At 43.4% G+C, this 22,500-nt stretch overlaps 2 protein-coding genes and 1 long non-coding RNA gene across 5 annotated transcripts in view; all 3 read right to left on the bottom strand.

Moving 5' to 3' along the window:
• The window catches only part of LOC126991306 (pre-rRNA 2'-O-ribose RNA methyltransferase FTSJ3-like), a 19,209-nt gene extending 7,825 nt beyond the window's left edge, over positions 1 to 11,384 (bottom strand). The window contains exons 1-5 of the mRNA XM_050850085.1: positions 11,238 to 11,384; positions 10,830 to 10,947; positions 10,131 to 10,265; positions 9,305 to 9,463; positions 1,037 to 1,232 (exon numbers count right to left, since the gene is read on the bottom strand). Of these exons, the coding sequence (XP_050706042.1) occupies positions 1,191 to 1,232; positions 9,305 to 9,463; positions 10,131 to 10,265; positions 10,830 to 10,937 (444 nt within the window). The 5' untranslated portion in view covers positions 10,938 to 10,947; positions 11,238 to 11,384 and the 3' untranslated portion in view covers positions 1,037 to 1,190. The remainder of the gene's footprint in view (positions 1 to 1,036; positions 1,233 to 9,304; positions 9,464 to 10,130; positions 10,266 to 10,829; positions 10,948 to 11,237) is intronic.
• LOC126991305 (mucin-2-like) lies at positions 6,245 to 9,298 on the bottom strand. 3 transcript variants are annotated; one of them, XR_007745391.1, is made up of 5 exons: positions 8,611 to 9,298; positions 7,778 to 7,861; positions 7,564 to 7,629; positions 7,026 to 7,412; positions 6,245 to 6,915 (listed from the first exon to the last, which is right to left on the bottom strand). XR_007745391.1 is itself a non-coding variant. In XM_050850084.1 (5 exons), the coding sequence occupies exons 1-5, from the start codon at positions 8,693 to 8,695 to the stop codon at positions 6,958 to 6,960; spliced, it is 477 nt and encodes a 158-aa protein (XP_050706041.1). In that variant the 5' UTR covers positions 8,696 to 9,298; the 3' UTR covers positions 6,924 to 6,957. The 3 variants fall into 3 exon arrangements, 1 of the variants encoding a protein (XP_050706041.1); XM_050850084.1 differs by lacking the exon at positions 6,245 to 6,915 and having other exon boundaries at positions 6,924 to 7,112; positions 7,326 to 7,412; XR_007745392.1 differs by lacking the exons at positions 7,564 to 7,629; positions 7,778 to 7,861; positions 8,611 to 9,298 and having other exon boundaries at positions 7,026 to 7,112; positions 7,326 to 7,535.
• A 1,199-nt stretch (positions 11,385 to 12,583) lies between the features above and the next one.
• LOC126991297 (uncharacterized) overlaps positions 12,584 to 22,500 on the bottom strand; it is a 13,715-nt gene continuing 3,798 nt past the window's right edge. Inside the window, exon 3 of the long non-coding RNA XR_007745378.1 lies at positions 12,584 to 12,874. This is a non-coding gene — a long non-coding RNA (uncharacterized LOC126991297). The remainder of the gene's footprint in view (positions 12,875 to 22,500) is intronic.

The following is a 22,500-nucleotide window of genomic DNA, read 5'->3' as shown; positions in this document are numbered from 1 at the left end:
GCTTTATAATACTCAAGAGAATACCTAAACAGTAAGTCCTTCCTTCACAGTGTTCACACACACACACAAAACACTCCTCACGGGACACCCTGTATATACATATAAATAGAAGCACAAGTTCACAAGTTCACAACTATCCTGCAGTCAAATTTGTCTTTTTTTTAATTTTTTTTTTATACTTAATTTAATGATTTTTCATCTGGATTTCCTGGATTTGCAAAATATCCCGGGATTATTAAACCTTGAAATTGTCCGGGATCCTGATCCTGGAAACAAACTATATATATATATATATATATATATATATATATATATATATATATATATATATATATATATATATAGATAGATAGATAAATATATATAGATAGATAGATAGATAGATAGATAGATAGATAGATAGATATAGATATATATGTATGTATATATATATATATATATATATATATATATATATATATATTTATATTTATTTATTTATTTATACACGTATATCATAAATATGTATTATAAGGTATTACTACGCTAAGCTTAAAAATAATAACTCACTATATCACGGTAACAGCCTTAACTAAAGTCTAATATGTATTCAGTACTACATAATCACTGTTCAATATATTAAACTCCACTGAATAATTTATTTGTTTTACACCGTCAAGTAGCAAGTGAATGGGGGCGTGGCATATCGTCACGGCCTGACGTCACGGCCTGACGTCATGGCCTGCACACCTCGCCTCGCTCCTCAGTGCTTCAGTTGCCATTTGCTATTTTGCTGACCCTACCTTCGATAAGATTTTGATGGCATGTCTCTAAGACAACTACCCTAATGGAGCGGAGTACACACTTGGTTATATTTTTCCTAATTACGCCGGTGTCTAATACACATTGTGCTTTAGTCCCATGTCAATCAGTAACCTGGTTCAGACGCTATTGCAAAAAACCAGTATTACACGGGGCTTGAAATGCACAGTAGGTAAATACACACACACACACACACACACACACACACACATCCCTCCTCCTCCTCCTCCCTCACCTGGGCTCCCTTGATTAGCGTCACGACAATGTTGAAGACCACAATCCGCGCCTGTATCTGGGAGGTCAGAGGTATGGGGTGCAAAGGGTCACACAGGAAGTCCCCCGTGTGCAGCGCCGCAGGGTCAACGCCGCTCAGGGTCAAGGTCACGTGGTCACCAGCAAAGGGTTGTCCGTTTGTGTGTCTGTTTGTACGGCTGTGGGGATGAGGAGGAGGAGGAGGAGGAAGAGGAGAAAGAAGAGGGATTAGTTTTGTGGTCTGGTGATTCTCTCTCTCTTTCTCTTTTCCTCCCCCTCCTCTTCCCTTCCTTTCCCTTCTCTCTCCTCCAGCTAACTTTCCTTCCCTCCTCCTCCTCCTCCTCCACTCACCAATGGCTCCCAGGGGGGTGGGGCCCAGGGGCATATACAGGACCTTGAAACACTGGCGGCTTAGCCCAGCTCAAAATGCTGGGTGGTTGGAGGCGAGAGAAGCACAAAGTTTTTAGGGTAATTCTGAGGCCTCTCTGATATACATTAGGGACAATTTATGTGTTATTGTATTTAGCAGTAACACTGAAAGTATGGCAAGTGTCTCATAATAAAACTTTGAAGGTCATCATGATCAAATTATGGTAAAACATAAGCACATTTAAGCAGTTAAGACTGATGTATCAAACATACTGTAGCTACAGACAACTTTGAATTTAAATGTATTCTTTCAGGAAAGTTTACTGCAGAGAACAAGGCTCTAAAAACTGATGAAAAGCAATTGGCTGTTTTCACAATGTACTGCTATACATAGGAAAAATAAGGAACATCTGAGTAAGTGAGCATCAAGTAGTAAGCAATCAGAAACTATCATCATCATCATCATTTCATCGACGCCTGCTCCTAGGAGCTCCCACCAGGGGATGGCCACGGCAGAAGAGCTTCCATCTTTCTCTATCCAGACACTCCCTCCTTGCCTGCTCAAAGTTTCTCAAAGATCTTTCCCCCCTCTCCCTAACATACTCTTGCACCCTATCCCTCCATTTCACTGGAGGTCGTCCTCTAACATTCCCTCCCTCTATCTCACTTGCATACACCCTTCTGGTCATCTTACTCTCCTCCATTCGCTCCATGTGGCCAAACCACTTTAAGGTCTGTCACTTCACTTCTTCCACCACTCCACACTTCTTCCCTTCACCCCTGTGACACATTCCAAAATGCTCATACACACTTTCATTACTCATTCCATCCATTCTACTCACACCACAAGCACTCCTCAAATAACTCATTTTCACTGCCTGCACTCTAGACCTCTGACTTTCATTCCAGGTCCACGTTTCACTTGCATATGTGAGGGTTGGTACTATTATTGTATTTCCCAAATCCCTCTTTACCTCCATGCTCACACTTCTGCCATTCATAATTCGTCCCAAAGACCCTACCACCCTTCTTCCTTGCAATGCCCTTTCTCTTATCTCTCCCTCCATACCAATCAGAAACTACCATTCCATTTTTCACTAATTCATCAAGTTTTTTTAATTAAATTTATTAAGATACCAAGGAGATTGAAAACTGCAACTCTTGCACTTAACTCTCTTGTTTTTTGGCCCGGAAAAAAATGTCCGTGTCTGGAAATTCGACCGCCAACACGTTCAATATAATGCCCCTTTTTTTCAACAGGAAGATTAAGCAATTCATTTTGTAAATAATATTAATATTAATGGTAGGAACAACTAAGTCTGAAGGAAAAATATCTGTTCACACTCCAGCGGCAACGGAACGATTGATTTATGTTTTTGCTCATCTACGCACCTAAAAAACGATAATGATGTGTCCTGTCAGGTCCTGCAGCCTACTACATACTCTACTACTACATTTTATAAATTTAGATCCTGGTTTTTATTCCTGCCATGTCATCAGTTCCTGCAAGTTTATTTAATACAGGGTTAAATACGTATTAAAAGCTTCCTTTACTGTTATGCTTTCAACTTACTTTTCCTGAGGAGTAAGGCTGCGTACGCCCCCACGTGTGTTCTGCTTCTTCCTGCCCTTCCCAATCATCGCAAACACTCCCCCATCCACACATTCTTAAGTGACTCTCAGTCACACCGACCAGATCAACTTCCACTCATCCAGCTCCCTGCTCATGTCATCCAGCTTACCTGTGCCCCAGCCTCTCACATTCATACAACCAATGTTCGTACAGTTCATACGCTTAACTGCCTGGTTGGTGGTTTCTCTTCCTTGCTCTCTAGCGCCTCAAGCATCCACACACTGGACGGACCTAGCATTTCTCCACTCCCTCAGCCTCCTGCCCATTCTCTAGAGTCCTGACTGGTTCAGGTGGACCCCATCTATGTTGAAGTCCAGCCCTTCCCGTAGAACACCATCCAGATCTACGAAGCTGACACTCCCTCTCCTACCCCTCAGCCACTCCACCTTCAACTGTAGCAGTGCCTCCTGAAGTCTAACGTTCGTCCTCTGCTTCACCCTCTCATACCTCTCCCTTTCTCTAGGGCGCCTCATAACCCCAACCACTGCCACGCTCACATTCTTACCCTCCACTGCCTCTACCACCTCCCTTGCCATGTCCTTCGTGCCTACATTCTCTAAGTCATTCCCACCACCCTGAACGATCAGGAGGCTGCCATCCTTAAGCTCTCCTGCCTTCTCCTCAACCTTTCCTCCTCACTTCTGGCGCCACTCAAGCTCTCCACACCACTCCCTCACACCCCAACTGAGTCTTTCTGCTCCTCACCATGCTGTCCCCAACATTATCGACAGCCTACACTCACCCTCATCCCGTCCCTACAAAATCACACACCCAAACCACACTACCAATCATCATCATCATCATCATCATTTCGTTTACCATCCGTTTTCACTCTTCCTGAGCGGTTGGACGCTTTATGGCTCTCCTTCATTCTGCTCTGTCTTCTGCCCGAATCTCATCCAATCCCATCAGTGCCAAGTCTTCCCGTATACACCTTCTCCACGTTTTCCTAGATCTCCTTCCTTCTACCTCCAATTTCTCCACAACACCCAGCAATGTATCTTCCCCTGCTCTCTTTACATGTCCAAACCATCAGAGTCTTTCCCTTCTGAGCACTGTTTCCAGGTCCTCTACTAAAACTCCCAGCACTGTATCCTCCCCTGCTCTCTTTACATGTCCAAACCATCGGAGTCTTTCACTTCTGAGCACTGTTTCCAGGGCCTCTACTAAACTCCCAGCACTGTATCCTCCCCTGCTCTCTTTACATGTCCAAACCATCGGAGTCTTTCCCTTTTGAGCACTGTTTCCAGGTCCTCTACTAAACTCCCAGCCAGGGCCGGCCCAAGCCTCCATGGGGCCCTAAGCGAAATTGTATTTTGGGGCCCCCTAAGTAAATAAACAGGTAGACATTGTTCTTACTGTAAATGTGTCATGTTTAATTTGGTTTAAAAAAAGTGCAACGGCAATGTGGAACAATAAATTGTAATGCAAGATCAATAAAAACAAATAACACTTCCAAATTTCAACTTTATTAGCTCACAAAAATAATTATAAATTCAATTGTACAAAGACATAAAGAATAAAATAAAATAATGAATAAATACCACACAAATATTTAATGATATAAATGAACAGAGCTACTGTACTGTACCTAAAACAAAGTAACACAAATGGTTTATTTCACCCAGTCTTAAAACCTATGCTTCCTGGCTTTTCTAGAGGCAAAGTAATTTATGACATCTGAATAAGAAATCTGATGGCTAACTTTGCTGTTGATACTTATCACTGCCAGTCCACTAAGCCTTTCTTGTGCCATGGAAGATCTCAAGTAATTCTTTATCAATTTGAGCTTGGAAAAGCTCCTCTCCGCAGATGCAACCGTCACAGGGAGAGTGCAGGCTATCCTCAGAGCTACCCAAAGATTTGGGTACAACTCACAGATCTCGTTTTGAGAGAGGTAAGTCAGCAGTTCAAATGGGGTCATCTGCGCTTCAGGAAGTTCTGGAAGGTTCTCCAGCTCTGTAGCCAGTGCACTCCCATCAATATCTGACTGTTCTCCGAAAGTTAGTTTGTCGCTGAGAAGCTGACACTGGTTCTTCCTTGTCTGTGCATCAAGCTGCCCAAAGTTAGAAAGCACTCCAAAAATGCTCCTGACCTCACCTAGGGACTGAAAGCGGTCCTCCAAAGACTGGATGGTACAGTCTACAGCATTAAAAAGAGACTTCCAGCCTCTTCATTGGATCAGTTTCAGGCTCATCAGGCGACTCATAGGCAAAGTGCCTTTTTGTAGTTCGCAGTCTCTTCTGTTTCAGCACAGCTTCAGTGTTCATTTCCTCACATTTCTCTCTTGCTGAGGTCTGTGCATCTTTAAAACCAGTTGCTCTGTAACGGATTAAATTTGCTTTATTTTTTTTAATGATACCTACAGCAACCTCTAGCTGCATGTTGACCGACTGGAGTAGCTTGCTTGTTGTGTTAATCTGGGAGAGAATGTCGTACCAAACCACACAGCAAATTTGAAATCTGAAGGATGCAATTTCTTCGGCAAGTGAGTGTGTCTCAACCTTTATTGTGGGCTCAGTAGCATTCTCCCTGACCTCTAGCAAAGCTTCTCTCACCTTGTCTGCTTGGTAGCGTAATGGCTTTATGCTGTTCACCCGACTTTCCCACCGTGTATCACTCCAAGACTTGAGTGTGATGTTCACATGTTTCTTCAAGATGGTCCACCTTTGAGGGGAACCTGAGAAAAGTTTGTATATTTTCTCCACATTTCCAAAAAAACATGTAGCATCCATGGACACTTTAGCAGCATCGGAGACAACTAGATTCAGGCTATGTGCTCCACAAGGCACAAAAAGCACGTGGATTTTTTCTTTAAAGCCTTGCCTGCACGCCTTTATTTGCGCCTTTCATATTGGCGCCGTTGTCATAAGATTGTCCCCTACAATCCTCAAAGGGGATGTTCAGCTCTTACAGTTTTTGTAACATTAGTGCAGACAAGCCTTGACCAGTAGATTCCGGAGCTATAACAAACCCCAAGAAGTGCTCCTTGATATCTGGTGTTTTTGTGAGACTCACTAAGCGCACAACAACAGACATCTGTTCTTGATGGCTCATATCTGGAGTGCAATCCAGTATGATGGCAAAGTACTTTGAGTCTTTAATTTCTGACACCATTGTGCCAAGTATTTTATCACTTATACAGGCTATCAACTCATTTTGAATCGTTTTACCTAGGTATGTGATGTGCTCCGCTCCACTTTCAATGCGCCTCACGTGATCTCTCAATACAGGATCAAATTTAGCTAACAGTTCAACTTCTTTCAGAAAGTTCCCATTGTCGTCTTTGTGTAAAGTGTCAGAAGATCCCCTCAGAGCCAGGTTTCTTTCTGCCAGTGACTGGATAATACTGATTAAGCGTGTGAGAACATCTCTCCAGCGATTTTTTTCTGCCTCGAGGAGGCCCATTTCTGTTTCATCAATGGTTTTTCCCTTGGAAAGACGCAAGCTAAACTCCTTCCATTTGACCATATTACTACAATGATCTTCAGACTTTTCATGCTGTTTGAGGAGTGCGCCTATGTTTACCCAATCCTGCTGTCCATCAGTTGCCAATTTTATGGACTTCTTAGAAAATAGTTTACAGCAAAAGCAGTAGACTGCATCTTTACTTCTTGAATAAGTCAGCCAGCTACGCTTCACTTTTTCCCCATTAACTAATTGTCTGTTGGTATAATGATAATGGAAACTTCGGCCATCATATCTTTTAGGGAATGAAAAGCTCTCCTTAATAGGCAGTGGCCCCATGATCACCTGCTCAGTCCGGTCTGAATCTGACAGAAAAGAAGGCCACTCAGCTGGGTCCACTGGTGGAGCTGATGATGATCCGTGGTGAGAAGTGGACGTTGTGGTGGAGGTTGCTCAGGAAGTGAGCAAAGAAAAACAATAAGTAATACTGACTACTAATGGACATAATTATTGATCTCAGAATCATCAGAATGTTCTGCAATACAATCAGCAATTAACTTACCAGGTAGATCATCTGTAGTTGCAGACACAGAGGGGACAGTGGGCACACAAGCTGGGGGTGTGAGCTCTGTAGAGGATGTAGATGGACCTAAGATACAAAACAGCAACAAAAGCTTGCCATCAATGCCATGTTAGGTGTCATATTACTCTTGGAAATGATATTGCTTATTTTTCTATTAAAAGTTTTAAAAATCCCTACAGGTGTTATAAAATAAAGCTCTCTAGTCTCTGCCAATGGAACAATTAAGATTTGCTGCAGAAATTTTATAATTATATAACGGGTGATTTGCTGTTAACTTACCAGGTAGATCGTCTGTAGTTGCAGACACAGAGGGGACAGTGGGCACACAAGATGGGGGTGTGAGCTCTGTAGAGGATGTAGATGGACCTAAGATACAAAACATTGAAAACAACAACAAAAGGTTGCCATGTTAGAGGCAATAAATAATACTTGACAATGTTGTTGCTTACTTTAAAACTTAACAATAAAACTTTATGAGAATTCAACAATTGTAAATGGTGTTTTGCTGTTAACTTACCAGGTAGATCATCCGTGGTTGCAGACACGGAGGGGACACTGGGCACACAAGATGGGGGTGCAAGCTCTGTAGAGGATGGAGATGGAGAACTTAGAAGAAGAAGAAAAACATACACACACATTGATGAGATATTTGACTAAATTAATTTCCCTTGTGTAATTCTTACACTTAGAAATTAAATATAGGCTACTGTATGATGACCGTCTTCCCTTACCTGATGGATTGCATACAGTTGAGCCTGAGGATGCTGACTGCCACTGGGCTGCTTCTGTGCCTCCAAAATACTTTAACAGTGCTCCTGCGATGTTTAACAGAGCTTATGAGTTGACATAAAGGGTCTTTCCGTTTGGCGACAGCGCTAAAAGTAATTTTAATATAGATTTTTTATGTATTTTTGTCCGTAGAATCCGAATATCACAATATTTTTTGGAGAAATTAATAGTTTTGAGTTATTTGCCTTTAAAGTTATTTTCTTCCTATCTATTACTGAAGGAATTCAAACTTTTAAAAAAAAGTCGTAATATTCAGTATTATATACACCTGTAGAAAACATAAGCTTAGGTTAGGTTAGGTTAGGTTAGGTTAGGTTAGGTTAGGTTAGGTTAGGTTAGGTTAGGTTAGGAGTTAGGTTAGGTTAGGTTAGGTTAGGTTATTTTGTAAGTTTTGTAAGTTTATTCTCCATGATTTCACTCTGAAAATACAGAAATATGTATTAGATAGGAAGAAAATAACTTCAAAGGAAAATAACTTAAAAAACTATATTAAAATTAATTTTAGCGCTGTACGCCAAACGGAAAAGATCCGACATAAAAATATGTTCACAACTCAGTCAAAGTTAAATCTACACAAATATAAGCATGATAGCATTATTTAGGTTACTGTTACAAGATAAATTCTCTCATTTTTAACTAGCTAGCTAGTTGCTATTAGCGGATAAATTATCTCGTTTTTACCTAGCTAGCTAATTTGCTGTTAGTGGCTAGGCTACACAAATCTCTTGATAAACATTAGCCTACCAAACCAAAGCAAGTAATTAAACAAACATACCTTTATCTCGACATTTTTTCTCCTCTTCCTCTTTCTTCCTTTTTCTTTTCTCTGCCCCTGAGGGATATGTCCTTTTTTGTGACATCGTTAGCCTAACAACCTATGTTAAGGATGCGCAGGGCACACTGCATGTCGGGAACCGTCAGTTGCACGTGTTTGTTGTTGTTTTTCTGGGCAGGAAGCGCCGGTGCAGCGAAGCCTTATAGTCCGGTGGGCGGTGGCTTAGCGAAAAAAAAAGTGACACGCTGGATTAAAGCAACAAACTTTGCACACTGGTTGTTTGGGTCCCATGGAAGAATATTAGAGGGTGGTGCCACCACCAGCACTCTATTGAAATTGTCTCTTTGTACAATAATATATCTTTGATCATATAGAAATCACTATTTGTACATGGGCGAAAAATAACAAATAGGCTACAATATATTTTTTATTGCTCTTGGGGGCCCCCTTGTGGCCTCGGGGCCCTAAGCCACCGCTTACTTCGCTTATGCGTCGGGCCGGCCCTGCTCCCAGCACTGTATCCTCCCCTGCTCTCTTTACATGTCCAAACCATCGGAGTCTTTCCCTTCTGAGCACTGTTTCCGAGTCCTCTACTCCACATCTGTTAGCTACATCTGCACTGGACACCCTATCTTGCCACACTACCAATCAACCTTCAAAACCACGCCAAGATCAAGGTTACCCCGGGCCTCACCTGTGACAGCTCCTCGAGGCTGAAGAGTTCGTCCCCACCTGTCTCAATTGGCCCGGTGTCGCCCAGGATGACCGACTTGAGACGAAGCTTCTCCTCCAGTTTCTTCTTCTCCTGGAGCTTGCGTTTCCGAGCCCGCTTCTCCTCCTGGGCTTTTTCAGTCTGGAGGGAGTGAGAGAGAGGAGTGACTGGTATTACTTACTTATTTGTTTATTGTTGTTATCATCCCTTTGAGCTACTTGCTTCACTATAAAAATAATGGACATTTTATCATTATTAGTTTGTATATTGGTCACAGTGTAGTAAGTTTTGTATGGAGAGGCAATGTGGGAGTAAAATAAAATAGTATGTGTGTTTAAATTCAACTGTAGAAATGTCTTATATAGAAAGGCATTGTAGACATAGCAGAAAACAATAAATTTAAACCTAACTACAGTGAAATCTTGTATAGAATGACATTGTAGGCAAAGAATCAAGCAGTATATGCATTTAAATTCAACTACAGTAAGGTCTTGTATAGAAAGGCAATGTAGGAGCAGCTTAAAACAATATATTAGTGTCACGGTGGTGGGCAATACTTTCAAGTGTGTTATTGTACAAGTTTGAGTCTACCTTCCTTGTACTTCTCCTCCTCCTCCTCCTCCTCCTCCTCCTCTGTCTTCTGTTTCCACCTCTTACTCCTTCACCTCTTCTCTCTCTCCCTTCCTCCTCCTACTCTTGTTCTCATTCTTCCTCTCTTCCCTTCCTCTTCCCTACCTCCATCAGTTCCTCTCTTTCACCCTCACTTCTTTCCTTCCTCTCTTCCCTCCTTCAGTGCTTCCCATCTCACCTTCATCTCCAGGATCTGTTTGTCCTCCTCCTCCTCCTCCTCCTCCTCCTCTTCCTCCTCCTCGGTCTTCTCTGTTTCAGCCTCTCCCACTGCCTCTGTTGCTGCGGTTGCCTCCTCTAGTTTCTTCATCTCGGCCTGGAGGGAAGGAGAAAAATGGATGAAGTGACATTTACACAATCATAAATATCATCATTTAATTATATTTGCTAAAGGAAAACGTTTGGAACTCAGAATCTATATGGAGAGATAGACAGACATTGTTAAAATGAAGGCAAACTAACAAGTGGAATTAAGTGGAGAAAACTTGCATCTGGTATAAGTGTAAAAAGTATGTATAAGTGTATATTAGTATGTATAAGTGTATTTAAATATGTATAAGTATGTAAAACCTAATATAAGTATGTTTAACCGTGTAGCAGCGACGGGCCAAATTTGTGGCTTTACCGTGTAGCAGCGACGGGCCAAATCTGTGCCATGATATAAACCGCCCAAAATAGATGATACATAAACTGATCACAAATGCTTTGATATATATCATGAAAGGGATTGTGTGAGTGATGATTTTTTCTTGTTTTTCTTGCTTAGAGGGACCATTAAGAAACATGACCCCCGCTGCTACCAGGTTAAGTGTATAAGTAAATGTACAGGTGGAAAAATCTTGAATGTGGTATAAGTGGATGAAGCATGTGTGTGGCATACCTTGAGATTCTTCCTCCACGTGAGTGGCTGCCGCAGGTCCCTCCTCCCCAAGGCCTTGCTCGATGTCCTTGCAGTTCTGGGTGGTGAGGTTTTTGGTGCTGTCGTCATCCAAGCAGAGCTGCAAAACATTAAAACATGAATTGTGTTAGAAAATGTACTGCAATGGAAAAGGCTGAAAATGAAGATGATAAGGAGGAGGAGGAGGTTAGGACAAGATTTACAAGCCTAATTTACTGCAATAAAAACAAGAGAAAAACATATCTTGTCCTCTTCGAGATAAGGAACAGTTCCCTTTTTTCTTTTAGTTCTTTCTCATTCACTGCAATATAATAAAATAAAAACAAATAAACATCTTCATAGTTCTTTTTCATTTATTGCAATAGAACACAACAACCCACATCTCCTCACCCTCTTAAAAAGCTTCCTGAAGATGTACTCAAGGACGAAGTAATCTGAAGACCTTGGTGACGATCCCTTCTGCAGGAACTCACGGGCCAGCTGGAAGGAGTGCAGGACCAGGAGGGTATGCTGCTACTGGGCGTCGTGCAGCCAGTTCTGGCCTGAAGGGAAGGGACACAGAAGGGTAGTTAGCTTATGTAGGGTACTAGCTCCTGAGAAAGTTGTACAGTGCCATAAGTCTTCTGGCCTGACGGGAAGGGACACAGAAGGTTAGTTAGCTTATGTAGGGTACTAGCTCCTGAGAAAGTTATACAGTACCATAAGTCTTCTCCTTCAGTAAATTTAATCTTTATGAATGTGAGACTTTGATCCGTATCCTCAAACACTTACACACCTACATTTGATAAGGCTTTCATAGAGGTTGTGAGTATTTGGTATGGCTTTTGTAGAGGTTGTGGGTATTTGGTAAGACTCTGTAGAGGTTGTGAGTATTTCCATTGGTTGCTTCATAAGGCTAGTGATAGTTTGACAAGGCTTTCATAGAGGTTGTGGTGTTGGTATTGCCATGGGTAGTTTTATGAGCCTAGTGATAGTTTGACAAGGCTTTCATAGAGGTTGTGGTGTTGGTATTGCCATGGGTAGTTTTATGAGCCTAGTGATAGTTTGACAAGGCTTTCATAGAGGTTGTGGTGTTAGTATTGCCATGGGTAGTTTTATGAGCCTAGTGATAGTTTGACAAGGCTTTCATAGAGGTTGTGGTGTTGGTATTGCCATGGGTAGTTTTATGAGCCTAGTGATAGTTTGACAAGGCTTTCATAGAGGTTGTGGTGTTGGTATTGCCATGGGTAGTTTTATGAGCCTAGTGATAGTTTGACAAGGCTTTCATAGAGGTTGTGGTGTTGGTATTGCCATGGGTAGTAGTGTTATGAGTCTAGTGATAGCCTGACAAGGCTTTAGTGATAGCCTGACAAGGCTTTCATAGAGGTTGTGGTGTTAGTATTGCCATGGGTAGTGTTATGAGCCTAGTAATAGTTTGACAAGGCTTTCATAGAAGTTGTGGTGTTGGTATTGCCATGGGTAGTGTTATGAGCCTAGTGATCGTTTGACAAGGCTTCTGCACTGTCTCAATGTGAAAAACACTGCCTAGTCTCCTTTATGGCCTTGGTAAATATTGGTCGCGAGTCAAAAGTGTCTGAGAATATGAAGCTTTTATTCACAGTCACTCAACACACACTCACCACAACAGCCACCAATCTTAGCAAGCCTTTTTGTGGACTGATATATTGTTGCCCTTGAGCTAATTCCTTTGATACATAAATAAACAAATAAATTAATAATATCACCACTCACCAGCACGACATCATGAAGCACCAGGTCAGCCTTCCATGTCTTGAGCGTGGACTTCAGTTCCTGGCGCACCTTCTCTGTGGTGATGTCGCCCACAATGGAGAGTGTCCCTGGTATGGGGTTGATGGGGAAGAGATCCACACCCGCGATGATGGACGACACCGGCATGTGCTTCTTGGCCACCTGCATCCACGAGCTAGGCGCCGCGCACAGGTCGATGCACACGCGAGACTTTTGTAGGAATTCATACTTGGTGTTGAGTTGGATGAGCTTGTACGCGGCGGACCTGGCTCGGAAACCTGTGGAGAGCGAGATGGTGCAAGGAGTTGTTTCAGTGTATAGACTGGATCCAAAACCTGTATACTGCAAAAGTGCATGAATGATTGTATTCAATTATCACCCACCAACAGAGTAAAAAAAATATATATCGTTACATTAATACCATACTGAGTGCAAGCTGTTAACTTTGTATATACAGTAAACCCTGGATATAATGGACCCGCTCATAACGGATTTTGGATATAACGGACATGGTCGTCAGAAATCCACGGGGATCGACCGACCGAGAATATTTTTTGAACCACTCGCTCCCGGTAACTATAACAGTGTCTGCCAGTCCTGTATCTGTTGTGCTATCCTTGGGTTAGTGTAGTCTGCTGGCCCTGTATCTGTTGTGCTATCCTTGGGTTAGTGTAGTCTGCTGGCCCTGTATCTGTTGTCCTATCCTTGGGTTAGTGTAGTCTGCTGGCCCTGTATCTGTTGTCCTATCCTTGGGTTAGCGTAGTCTGCTGGCCCTGTATCTGTTGTCCTATCCTTGGGTTAGTGTAGTCTGCTGGCCCTGTATCAACAGGGCCAGCAGACGTCAACAGAAAAAGGCCCATTCTTGTTGAAGTTGAATCCAGGGAAGCTCGTGACGGTGTCCTGAGGAAAGCATCTAAGTTAAAGGAAGGAGGAGCAGCATATCAGAGAATCTACATCAAGAAGGATGTCCACCCCAGCGTCTGTAACGACTGGAAGAGTTTAAGGGAGGCAGAAAACTTGGAGAAGAACCGGCCAGAGAACGTTGGGTGTGCGATTAGATTAGACCCGAGAGAAAGAAAATTATATCGTGACGATGTAGTTATTGATGGCTGGAATGCTTCGTATTTTTAAGTAGACCACAAATGTACGACTTGAAAATTTTATCATGGAATATTAATGGAGTTAGTACAAAATTAGAAAAGATCTGTGTAAGTAACTTTTTATATCAATATGATGTGATTGGACTTAACGAGATAAAGACGAACTCCCGCATCTCCCTCCCTGGGTACGTGTCCTACAAGAGCAGTGTCAGTGGGGGCGGGTGGCGGGGCGGCACGGTAGTGCTGGTCCGCCGTGCGCTGCACCCCGCGGTGCTGGCGGTGGATACCAGTGCTGATGATCAGGTGTGGCTGCGCCTTCATTGCCTGCCGGGCGTGCTGTTGGGATTTGTGTACGTGCCGCCCCCTGACTCGCCATACTTCAGCCCAACACAGTTTGGTGCTGTGCAGGAAAGGATCAAGTCTGCCAGGCCGGGTACTAAGTTTGTGATCATGGGCGACATGAATACCAGGTTCGGTGAGTGTGCGTGCCCTGCCCTGGACACTCAATGCTCCCAACGCACACCTGTACAGTGTACACCTACCCACACATCCCTGATTCTATAAGGAATGCCAACGATAACGCAGGGACTCTCGCCACTCTATGCTCAGACGAGAAACTCATTGTTATCAATAATCTCAAGACACCCACGCAATACTTCCCGAGTAAATTGACTTTCAAGAAAACAACAGAGTGGAAATCTGAGTTGGACGTATGTATTGCTTCAACCTGTGTGGTTCAGTATTTGAGTAAGTTTTGTGTGTGGCAAGACATGTCCTTACCGTCTGACCACGCTCCTATATCTGTGTCTGTGTCTCCCCCGAGGGTCAACGTTACGGACCTGTGTGTCTGCGCGCAGCACCTGGGTGACCATGCTACAATGTACAGTTGTACACTACATCAAATAATGCCTTGGTTAACCGACCTACGAAATTTTGTGATTTAAATGTTGAAGAATTTCATACCGTGCTCACCCAGCGTGATGTGCCTGTGTTGAGTGCTGATGGCCATGTTGACAGATATGCCGATGAAATCGCGAACATGCAATACAAATGCAGTAAAACAAGTTATAATGATAATCATGGTAATGTTGTGGATGCAATGACAAACAGATGGGACAGACTGCTCCGTGATAATGACGATAAGCGTGTATGGCAAGCTATTGACTGGAGAGGAGAATACAGAAAGACCAATGATAACAACAGGTGTCCAGATGATGAAGAGTTTAAATTATTTTTTGAAGAGTTGTTAAACCCCCCTGATGTGACTGATCTTGATGTTGATGCTTTCACCACTCCTGTGACAATTCCTATTTTAGACAGTGAAATATCAGTGGTTGAGGTGGAACACAGCATAAATAAACTCAAAGTAGACAAGGCGAGCGGCCCGGATGGTTTGTGTCCAGGGATTTTTAAAGTGTTACCGATGCAGTGGCTTTTATCAATCACTACTTTATTCAACACTATTTTTATCTCAGGCAGTTACCCGTCATCGTGGCGTCTGGCAAGACTATTTACAATTCTCAAGCGTGGTGACCCACTACTCCCGAGTAATTATCGCGGCATTAATGTGATGAACATAATTGCAAAAATATATGACATGGTGCTGTGTAACCGATTGATGCAATGGTTTTCCCCGTATAGAGAGCAGGCTGGAACCCAGCCCAAGCGAGGATGCATTGAACACATTGTGACGTTAAGAATATTGCTTGACATTGCTAGAAGAAAGAAATTTCCGTTATTTGTGACATTTGTAGATTTCTCACAGGCGTACGACCGTGTCCCGCGTGCTACACTGATGGGCGTTACGGCGTCTGGGGTGTGGTGCGGTAATGCTGGCTGCTCTGGTCGCCATGTACCGCGTCACCCACAGCGTCCTTGGCGCGGCTGTCCTCACCGCCACCTTGGGTGTGCGCCAGGGCTCCCCCACCTCTTGCATTTTGTTTGTTTTGTTTATTAATGATTTGGTCAAGCTATTAAAAGAGAATTGCGGGCGGGACGGGTTTCTGTTGTGGCTGCACACGTTGGTGCTGATGGATGACACTGTCTTGCTCTCCACATCAAGGGAAACCATGCGCCATAAGCTTTCCATACTCTGTCAGTATTGCAGTGATTATGGTATGAAAGTAAATGTTAAGAAAACAAAGTTTTTTGCTGTTAACGTGAATTATGATGAGCGCGGGACGTTACGTGTGGGCGACATGTCAGTGGAATGGTGTGACCGCTATACATACTTGGGAAGTGTATTCACCAGCGACGGGTCCGTCTCATCAGCTATTGCTGCCCACGCACAGACGTGAATGTGCCATATTTTAAAGTTCGCCTCATTTGTAAAGAAGAACAACGATACCCTGTTTTATGTAAAGAGACGAGTGTTTGATGCCGCGCTGATGTCGACCGTACTCTATGGGTGTGAGTTGTGGTTGAATGGTGATCTAAAGCCAGTTGTAAAACTGTATAACTGGGGTATCAAGCAACTATTGGGTGTGCGTATGACAACCTGCAATGACCTATGTTATTTAGAACTAGGACTGCCGCCCCTACGAGCCCTTGTTATTGGTAGACAACATAAATTTTTCCGGTGCATGTGGAGGGAGCGGTGAGAAATAAATGATGACCCATGGTCACACGCAGTAAGACTCATGATGGAAGCCAATGTACCAACATGCAGGTTTATTTCTGATCTTATTTCTCAAGAAATAGATGATGCTGGTGAGGCGATTAGTGCCCTAAAAGAATCTGTTGCAGCATCTAATTCTTCTAGAAGAACGACATATGTATCCCTAAATCCTGATTTTACTGTCCACAACTTATATTTGACACGAGTTTTTTAATGATTTACATAGAACATCGTTTACAAAGTTACGTGTGTGCGGGCATGATTTAGCTGTGGAGACTGGTCGGTGGAATAGGCGAGGCAGGGGGCGCCTTCCCCTGGAAGAGCGGCTTTGCCCATGTGGGGAGGTGCAGACTGAACTACACGTGGTGGAGTCTTGCGCCCTCACACAGCCATTGCGAGAACACCACCACTTTGCAACATGGCAGGAGCTTATGACAAAAGATGCACATATCGCAGCAAGAATTGTTCATTTCTTACTTACTACATATCATTGATATTGTCTTCCTGAACACTGGAGTCATGGTCGTTTGTATGTTGTCAATACGCCATTGAAACTGTCTTTCGTTTATTGTCTTAGTTCTGTAAGTCTGTCTTTTTAGTCAGGTAAATCTTGTCATTGTTCTATCGCATAGTTCTGTTTGTGTACCAAATGTCATGCCTTTAGTCAGGCTTTTATTTGTTCTGCTTTTAACTTTTATTTGTTCTGTTTTAACGTTCCTTTGCCTTAGGTTTTTCTTTTAGATTTTCTTATCTTAGAGTGTCTTCTTAACATGTCCAGGCTATTAACATTTTAGTATATTTATTTTGGAGAATTCGTCATCTTTTAGGGTTCCTCTGTTTTTACGTTTTTATCATAGTGTATTTTATAAATTTCTAGATATAAGTAGTTTCATATAATTATCAAACTTTGTAAAGTTTTAATTTTTTAAAACTATTTTTACGCCAGTAACGACACCAGAGCTGTGTATATTTTAGCGATTATATAAAGATTTTACGGAAGTGCTGAATGTGGACTACAAATTAGAAATGTGGTTATATTAACGAAATTAACATTCTAAAATAACTTCCGATTTATGAATGATGTTTTGGTTTTATGTACATTTGTGGTCAATAAATATCTATCTATCTATCTATCTATCTGTTGTCCTATCCTTGGGTTAGTGTAGTCTGCTGGCCCTGTATCTGTTGTCCTATCCTTGGGTTAGTGTAGTCTGCTGGCCCTGTATCTGTTGTCCTATCCTTGGGTTAGTGTAGTCTGCTGGCCCTGTATCTGTTGTCCTATCCTTGGGTTAGTGTAGTCTGCTGGCCCTGTATCTGTTGTCCTATTCTTGGGTTAGTGTAGTCTGCTGGCCCTGTATCTGCTGTCCTATCCTTGGGTTAGTGTAGTCTGCTGGCCCTGTATCTGTTGTCCTATTCTTGGGTTAGTGTAGTCTGCTGGCCCTGTATCTGCTGTCCTATCCTTGGGTTAGTGTAGTCTGCTGGCCCTGTATCTGTTGTCCTATCCTTGGGTTAGTGTAGTCTGCTGGCCCTGTATCTGCTGTCCTATCCTTGGGTTAGTGTAGTCTGCCTCAGCCCACCTCATGAACCACTCACTCCCGGTAAGTATAATAGAGTCTGCTGGGCACCTGCTGGCCCTCCTCCCCATATCTGTTGTCCTATCCTTGGGATAATGTAGTCTTTTTCAGCCCACCTCATGAAATAGTTTCCTCCTTGTGGTTTACATTCAAGTGAAGAACGTATTTATACCGCAAGATAGTCTTATGCATCAATCCAGGACGTCAATATAATGGAAAATGGCCAAGTGTTTGTTAGTGCCGGTACTGACACAGCCTATGGGGGTCGAGGGGGCTAAGCCCCAGTTAAGCATGTGTGGGGCTCGGAAATACTACGCAGCCTGGGACGGGTATGGCGGCGGCAGGCAATGCCGGTGTTACAAGAAATACCTCCTCGCAGAAATAAGTCGCTGTGCTGTTTACCATGAGTGGTGGGATACACGGCAGGAAAAAATTAGTTTGCCTGGTTTTGTTCTAGTTTGTCCACTTGTAATCTTTGTGAGCAGCGAGTGAAATGTAGAAACTGTAAGCAATTTAAACATCTCTCTCCAAGAGTTATTTTGCGACGTAGCTGCGGCATTGAAAAGTCAATCATTTAATGATTTGTGACAGAAACAGTTATCAGATTATTTCATAACACCCCGAAAACTAACCCCCCCTCAAAAAAAAAAAAAGTTTGTCTACCAATGCAAGATTGGCGCAATTTTACCAATACCCATAACAATACAGCCCCCTGCTAGGCCCCACTGCCAACCTGGCGGCCTCAGTGCCCCGCAGTACATCGCCAAGTGTACTGTGCGGCTATATAGACAATGTGCACACAACATACACAATAAAAAAAACTACATACAGGTAACTCTCGATTTACGTGAGTTTGGTTTACGCGTTTTTGAAATAACGCTCTCTCTCTCTCTCTCTCTCTCTCTCTCTCTCTCTCTCTCTCTCTCTCTCTCTCTCCACTGAATGAAGTGAGTATTAATTTGTCAATAGAAACCTACCTCTTGTTTGACCTTCAGGAGTCATGGAAACGCTTTACTCTTGAAAATGGGGGATAATGTTTATGAAAGCGCGTCGCCTCCTCTGGTGCTGGCTGTGGTGACGGTGGTGCCGTCGCCGTAGCCGCAAAATAGTTTGCAGAGTTTTTTTTAGGTTAGGTAAGGTTAGGTTATATTCATGCTCCATGATAAAATTCGCGGTATTTGCATAAAAATAACAGGTTTGCTCTGGCGACGGCCGCGGCGCAGCCGGTGTTGCGAGAAATACCTCCTCGCAGAAATAAGTCGCATACGCATGTAGGGGGGATCCAGGGGGGGCACAGCCCCCCCGTTAGCAGGTCGTAACGTTTGGTTGGAGTAGTTTAAATATGCTCCCCCACTCTACATACGTGTACGAGTACATAAGCCCTCTGCAAGCTATTTTACGGCCGTGGCGACGGCACCACCGTCGCCGTGGCCAGCACCAGAGGAGGCGACGCACTTTTGTAAACATTATCCCCTATTTTCAGGAGTAAGGTATTATTCTAGTGTTTGCCCATACTCACCCCTTGCAACCATAATTGGCTAGGGGGCCATTGCGACTTCAGGAAATGTGGTGGTAAACATGAAATGCGTCACAAATGCATAGTTTTTGAGCTATGGGGGTTGAAAAATACCCTAGATGAAGGGAAATTCCTTACAATTACTTAGATGTAGGGGAATTTCATACATTCCGGGTTTTTTACAACGTAGTATGGAAACCACGCAATTTCACTCACTCTCCATACCAAAGGGGGGTTCGAAGGGGGTGAAGCCCCCCGTTACAGTATTAAGGTCATAATGAAGCATCTAAACGGTAAGTAATTTACGTCACAGGAATCTTGCAACCGTCATATACGACTATGTATTCACTTACTGGTAGCATGTATGAACGCGTGAAGCAGGTTTGGTATCATGTACAAACGCGTGAAGCAGGTTCGAACGCAGGTTATTTGTGTTCAATGTCCCTCACTTAGCTGTTAGGTTGTAAACTTTGGTTAGGATACATTAAGAGGGGGAGGGGTCCAAGGGAGGGGCACATCCCCCCCTTGGTTAGCAGGGGGGTCGAGGGGGGCAAAGCCCCCCCGTTAGCAGGTCGTAAAGTTTGGTTGGAGTAGTTTAAATATGCTCCCCCACCCAAATACCCCAACTTCCCGCGGGTCCCCCAAGATCGTTGGGGGAAGGGGATTAATTCGGCTTTTTCTTGACTTTTAAGTACTTCCGCCTTCATATTATGGTTGAGAGACATGTATTTTGTTTTTAACTATGATATATGGAGGCGTATTATTGTATTCTGGAGGCGCGGAGTCATTTTTTTTTTTTTTTTACAAAGGAGACAGCTCAAAGGCACAAAAAAGAGGAAACAATAATAAAAAAAAAGCCCGCTACTCGCTGCTCCTGAAAAAGAATCAAAAGAGGTGGCTGAAAGAGAGGTCAATTTCGGGAGGAGAGGTGTCCTGATACCCTTCTCTTGGAAGAGTTCAAGTCATAGGCAGGAGGAAATACAGATGAAGGAAGTTTTTCCAGAGTTTACCAGCGTGAGGGATGAAAGAGTGAAGATGCTGGTTAACTCTTGCATAAGGGGTTTGGACAGTATAGGTATGAGCATGAGTAGAAAGTCATGTGCAGCGGGGCCATGGGAGGGGGGGAGGCATGCAGTTAGCAAGTTCAGAAGAGCAGTCAGCGTGGAAATATCGATAGAAGATAGAAAGAGAGGCAACATCGTGACGGAATTTAAGAGGTAGAAGACTATCAGTAGGAGGAGGAGAGCTGATGAGACAAAGAGCCTTAGACTCCACTCTGTCCAGAAGAGCTGTGTGAGTGGAGCCCCCCCACACGTGAGATGCATACTCCATACGAGGGCGGACAAGGCCCCTGTATATGGATAGCAACTGTACGGGGGAAAAGAACTGGTGGAGACGATACAGAACGCCCAACCTCGAGGAAGCTGATTTAGTGAGAGAGGAGATGTGAAGTTTCCAGTTGAGATTTTGAGTTAAGGATAGACCGAGGATGTTTAGTGTTGAAGATGGTGATAGCTGAGTGTTGTTGAAGAATAGGGGATAGGTGTTTGGAAGATTGTGTCGAGTTGATAGGTGGAGAAATTGAGTTTTTGAGGCATTGAAGGACACAAGGTTCCTTCTGCCCCAATCGGATATGATAGCAAGGTCTGAGGTTAAGCGTTCTGTAGCCTCCAGTCTGGAGTCGTGTACTTCCTATTGTGATGGTCTTCTATTGAAAGAAGTTGAATAATGCAGAGTGGAGTCGTCGTGGGAATACGAACCCGTGAAGTAGATTCAAAATGCGGTCAATAAGGATCAACGTGTTTGAACAGCTCGGGTAGGAGGTTCGAGAGCCTTCACTTGCTCTATAACCAGCAGTACTGTTTAAGGCGCGGCGTTGGATGGATCACGGCTAGCCGGTGGTTTTGCTTGTGTCAGTGATAAACAATGAAGATACACTCTGTTTGCTGCCATGGACTCTACTTGGAGGAGAAAAACCATGCAATGAGGTGACAACCTACTAGAGAGAGAGAGGGCATGAGTGTGGTGTAGGCAGTTTATGTGAGCGCAGATGGCCTCCGGCGCCACGCCAGATGGTGAGGTGAGCATCGTTTGGTGGGTTCACTACGCTTCCCTCCCAAAACAAGCTTGGGGATCCAGTGAGTGCGTGGTTTCCGTGTGGGAAACACTAAATTCGTTGCAAACGCTCATTTAAGTGGTGGTGGGAGGAAAAGTCCCTAAAGTTAGGGAATTTCCCTAGATCTAGGGAGTTTTTACCCCCACCACTAAAAAATACGCGATTGCGACGGATTTTGTGTCCCCCGCCTGAAACCCCGTGTTCCTACTAGGTCCCCAGGCTTGCATGGGGGGGGAGGGGGGAGTATGGGCAAACACTAGAATTTTACCAGAAGTAAAAAAAAAGGGTAATTATTGAAAATCACTACGCGCCTCCAAAATACGATATTACGCCTCCGTATTATAGTTAAGGGAGGAAATACATGTCCCTTAACCATAATAAGAAGGCAGAAAAACTTACATATGTGCTGTGTTTTGGTGGCGGCCATTGGGAAGTGAGCAGTGTTGCCAACGATCTGGTTAGCGATGGTACACTTAGTTAGCTATTAGCACACGCATGTGGGGCCAGGTCCACCACACGTGTTTATTATTTTTTTAGAACACGCAGCTTTACCTAATACTATACCCGGCCCAAACCTTCACAAAAGCCTTTGGGTAAAGGTGTGTGTTCTAAAAAAAAAATAACCACGCGTGGTGGACCTGGTCTCACATGCGTGGGCTAATGGCTAACTAAACGTACTATCGCTAACCGGATCGTTGGCAACACTGCTCACTTCCCAATGGCCACCATCAAAACACATCGCACATATGTATAATATGTCTTTTCACTACCTTTACCACTTTTTGTTTACTTATAAGTTTTTCCGCCTTCATATTATAGTTAAGGGATATGTATTTCGTCCCTTAAGTATAATATGGAGGCGTAATATCGTATTTTGGAGGCGCGTAGTGATTCTCAATAATTACCGTTTACCGTTGATGAGGTTTCATGTCCTACTCCGCCGCTGATGCAGCGCTCTACGAGGGCCGTCAACAATTTCAA

Source organism: Eriocheir sinensis, unplaced genomic scaffold (genome assembly GCF_024679095.1).
Source record: "Eriocheir sinensis breed Jianghai 21 unplaced genomic scaffold, ASM2467909v1 Scaffold258, whole genome shotgun sequence".
Taxonomy (NCBI): Eukaryota; Metazoa; Arthropoda; class Malacostraca; order Decapoda; family Varunidae; genus Eriocheir; species Eriocheir sinensis.
This window is presented reverse-complemented; position numbering and strand designations above follow the sequence as displayed.

Bases quoted from the DNA above. Each gene is read 5' to 3' on its own strand.
- LOC126991305 (XM_050850084.1), bottom strand. From the start codon at position 8,695: ATGTCACAAAAAAGGACATATCCCTCAGGGGCAGAGAAAAGAAAAAGG. The intron at 7,862-8,610 runs GTATGTTTGTTT...TAAACATCGCAG, and splicing joins GAAAAAATGTCGAGATAAAG to GAGCACTGTTAAAGTATTTT. The intron at 7,630-7,777 runs GTAAGGGAAGAC...CATCCTCTACAG, and splicing joins AACTGTATGCAATCCATCAG to AGCTTGCACCCCCATCTTGT.